This window comes from Crassostrea angulata, chromosome 9 (assembly GCF_025612915.1).
Source record: "Crassostrea angulata isolate pt1a10 chromosome 9, ASM2561291v2, whole genome shotgun sequence".
Taxonomy (NCBI): domain Eukaryota; kingdom Metazoa; phylum Mollusca; class Bivalvia; order Ostreida; family Ostreidae; genus Magallana; species Magallana angulata.
Window position 1 is genome coordinate 35,231,194 of NC_069119.1, and position 4,211 is coordinate 35,235,404.

At 31.4% G+C, this 4,211-nt stretch overlaps 1 protein-coding gene across 1 annotated transcript; it reads left to right on the plus strand.

Moving 5' to 3' along the window:
• The first annotated feature begins 450 nt into the window (after nucleotides 1-450).
• On the plus strand, nucleotides 451-2,812 carry LOC128162305 (multiple epidermal growth factor-like domains protein 10). Its single transcript, XM_052825457.1, has 4 exons — nucleotides 451-458; nucleotides 540-598; nucleotides 707-844; nucleotides 1,655-2,812. Exons 1-4 carry the CDS (start codon nucleotides 451-453, stop codon nucleotides 1,858-1,860), a joined length of 411 nt encoding a protein of 136 aa, XP_052681417.1. The 3' UTR covers nucleotides 1,861-2,812.
• The last annotated feature ends 1,399 nt before the right edge of the window (nucleotides 2,813-4,211 follow it).

The following is a 4,211-nucleotide window of genomic DNA, read 5'->3' on the forward strand; positions in this document are numbered from 1 at the left end:
TTTGTGCAATTGCTTAAAAGTGCTCCGGTATGTTTTTGTTAAGTAACTTAAAATAGAAAAGATTCAAATATTCAGCTCTATCATACATGTACTAGTACTGTTTTCAATAAAAGAATCGCCTCAATATAACAATTGTACCACTACATGTGTGTTGTTTATGTCATAATTGGGGTTGTTAGAAGAGAATTTAACAACAACTTTTATAAATTATTAAAATTCCCAAATATAACTAAGCGTTCACTTGAGCGCATATGTATCTAATTAAAAGGAAGATGATTCCATATTTATAGTCTAAATAAAATTTAACAATTTTCCAAATTTTACCGGAATAATGATATTGCAGTTGTTTAGCTCATACTCAGAAATGCAATAAACACATTTAGAAAAAGAGGCGCTATGTTCCGCAGTCTTTTAATAGTGCTGCCTCTTCTGGTCATACAATTCGTCAGCATGACAGGGTAAGTAAAAATATTTAAAAACGTTTAACCTATAATAGATGAACGTTTGCGTTAAAATATATTAATTGTATGTATTAGTAGAATTGAGGGTAAATGCTATGCGAATCACAAGTGGAATTCTGAAGAAAAACAATGCAAGTGTAACTACTGCTTGTACCTACACACTTTTTTAAAAAGCAAAAACTTAAAGCGCAAGCTATTGTTGTGATAAATAATGCTAAAATTGTCTGTTTAACTTTATTTGTTAGCCTGTCCGCAAGGATATTTTGGAATAAATTGCACATCAAAATGCGTGTTCCCACTTTATGGATTGAAATGTAAATCAACATGTAATTGTACACATGACAAATGCCACCATATCCAAGGCTGTAATCAAAACCCAAGTGGTGAGTTTTATGGTCAAATTTGATAAAACTCGTTCTTGTAATAAACTTGATCTTTATTCAATAATTAATTAATATCAAGTTTAACATGGAATTTCCATTGTTTCGTGACGAAAACCAACTTTAAAAAATATGTTATTGAAGAAAGATTCTTCAAATGCCTGTGGAAAACGTATTTCATTGTCACTACAACCGTTTGAAACAGCTAATTACCAGATATTGATATTTATTCATAATTAATTGCTCTCTTCAATATTTGTTACATGAAACTGGTACTCAATATCTATGATGAACGTTTGGAAAGGAATTAATCTGATTGTTTTCATGAAAGAGGGAAACATTTCAAAAAATAAATGAATTATTTCCTTGCATAATACTCAGTCCTTTTTTAATGCTCTTGAATGAGTGATCATGTTAAGATTTAGAAAAAATTAAGCTAATATACAGCAATTCTTATCTAGAGTGTTTCTATGTTCATGATCCGAATCAGTGTAAACATGAACTCCTAAATTCTCTGTTGAATATCTGCAATAGTATACCCATATCAAGTATAAACTTAAATCTACATAACAATTTGTGATTTCTTAATCATTTTTAATGATCATTTTTAATTTTATTCCCGAATAAAAATTTATTTAACTCTTTTAACCTATTTTAATTCTTACTTAAAAACCGAATTTATGCTTGTACTCGTAGAATTGCTGCGATTATTCGTTTGAAATGGTCGTCGGGATTTGTCGACCTTTTAAAAAAAAATGCTAATATACATTTCATTTTTTTTTATATTTTTTTTTCTGCGTTTTGCAATTTTAGTTACAGACAGTAATGGCAGTACAGTAAAAAACGACACTAACATGAACGGCCAAAGTTTTACCACGGAAACAGAAAGTAAGTGGATGCGTCCCGTTATGTTTGGAGTTTTTGGATTAGCAGGGCTGTTGTTTTTCATTACTGTGATTTACATGTATAATTTTAAACATCAACAGATAAAATGCTTAGCTGTTGCTGAGACCACTTAACATAATTATATTCCTGTAATTAATTCTTCTTTTAGGTTTGCAAAGATGTTTTTCCCTCAAATTATCAATATCTTCATAAAATTTACTAACATAAACAACTGAAAATACTGAAACAATTATCCGAAATAATTCCTAGAAGATTTTAAAATTTTGAAAATAATCTTAAAAATCCAATATTTGCTTATCTGAATACAGAAAACATTAAATCAGTTTAGGCATATATCGATTCACTATTACTTTTATAAGACAGTTTGAATGGCCCTTTAAGGATCGCTGACACTTGGTATTGTTAGTTCGTTTCTGTGTTTGTGTGTGAGGGCATATTTTAAATTCAGTTTTCGTTATATACCTAGCTGTTTAAATATAGTCGTGAGTTAGGGGTAGTTTGAAAAATATACAAGTACGTGTTTATGAATGCAATAATTTATGCTCTTGTGATTTTCGCCATTTTGTTAATGTCGAATGCATGACGTACGTGGATTTTTAACTGCGTTAACGTCAGCTTGTACGTATATATGTAATCTAATTTGTTTATTTCATAGTATACATTTATATTTTTATACATTTTTTTCTTCCTGTTACAAGTTATATACTTTTATAAACTTTTATAATTTTAAAAATGATTATTTTTTTTTTCACACTGTTTCCTGTGTTTCAAATGTCGGGCTAATCTTTTGGTGATCGGCCATTCTGTTTTGAAATGGAAACAAGTGAGAACTATAGGTATTTGTAGTATTTGAACTATTTTTGCCGCATCATTTTAAGTATTTGAAATCTATACATTTAAACTGGTTATTTTCCAGTATTTTTATTATTGTTCCAGTGAAGTTTGTTTTTGTCAAACAAGAGGTGACGATGTTTTATAAATAAATAAAAAACAACCAACAAATCAATTCATAATGAATATATTTACTCACTGCTCAGAATCTAGATGCTATTTTAAACAGAACGACATTGACAGTGTATACAATATTGTTTTATATCTTTATATTAAAACATGCTCATGTTTGTTTTCATGATTTCTATCTCTTCCCATCTCGGAGTTCTGGATGGCAACAGAGTTTGAGTTTAATTAAACCTGAATGGTGAGTAAACGCTGAACGATTGCTGAGCGCATAGTGAACGCACTGTGGACGCTTTAAGATCGGAGAGCACAAACAATGCAGAGCGGAGTGTTAAAATGAGCGGAGAACGCACAGTATGCAAACGATGAAGGCAAAGTGAGCGAACGGTGAAGGCAAAGTCAGCAAACAGTGAAGGCAAAGTGAGCGCACGCTGAGCGAATGCAAACATGGGAAAGTAGAACGTTTTAGGGACTGTACATTTAGCTCTAACCCCAGTGCCCGAGTAATAAGCAAACTGGTTAATGAAGCTGGTTTCACTCTGATTATATATCTGTGTCATTTCTCTTAATATGTTAATCGTTTCCAACTCCACAATGTGTGACTTATCAGTCTAAATGAAAAAAAGAAATGTGTTTATTTCAGAAATACCAGGTGCTGAAGAATCATTTTGTTCATATATATTTCTTTCCTGCACTGAAAGATCAATTCCAAGACACTATTTATTCTTGAAATTCAACAGATATTACATAAGAATCATACACAGAAGTCTTATTCAGTTTTCTGAAGATTTTTTGTTGATACTAAAATACTAAGACTTCTTTGTTTAAAATTAATAATGTTATTTAAAGTTACCTACCAAAATACATGTAAAACTTGTTGCACGCTCATTCATTTATAAAACATGTTTATATCATAATTCCTATGCATATTAATTAGAATCAGTATCTTAAATGCTTTGAAAAAAGCATTTTATTACAGAAAATTGGCGTTTTATAATTCAAAATATTGTCTAGGTCATTTAAAAACTATATGGTCTAATTTTTTTTTATAAATAGTGCCTGTTTGGGAGGATAACAGTTGAAATTGACACCCCGAGAAAACCATTGTCAACCGACGCGAAGCGGAGGTTGACAATTTTTTCCGAAGGGTGTCAATTGCAACTGTTATCCTCCCAAACAGGCACTATTTATTTCATTATACTGAATGTCTTAATCTTAGAGAAATTTTATTGCTTTTATGTAAAAATGACGTGAATTCTAGGCGAAGCGTATGCGCATAATTTACGCGCATATAAATGTTCGTTGTGTTACCCGTTACCTAGTGTGTTGATAACACTGAGGGTAATAGAATGAATTATCATCTGCGTCTAAACCAATCAATATCCCCGGTTACGACAAAGAGCACACGACGGGTTTGATCAGTCAGCAGAGGACGCTCACTCCTCCATGGCACCTGATCCTACCTCTATCTTTTAAGAGGTCCGTGTTGCTCTGCTTTGAATGTGTA

Bases quoted from the DNA above. Each gene is read 5' to 3' on its own strand.
- LOC128162305 (XM_052825457.1), top strand. The intron at 599-706 runs GTAACTACTGCT...TTTATTTGTTAG, and splicing joins TGAAGAAAAACAATGCAAGT to CCTGTCCGCAAGGATATTTT. The intron at 845-1,654 runs GTGAGTTTTATG...TTGCAATTTTAG, and splicing joins CTGTAATCAAAACCCAAGTG to TTACAGACAGTAATGGCAGT.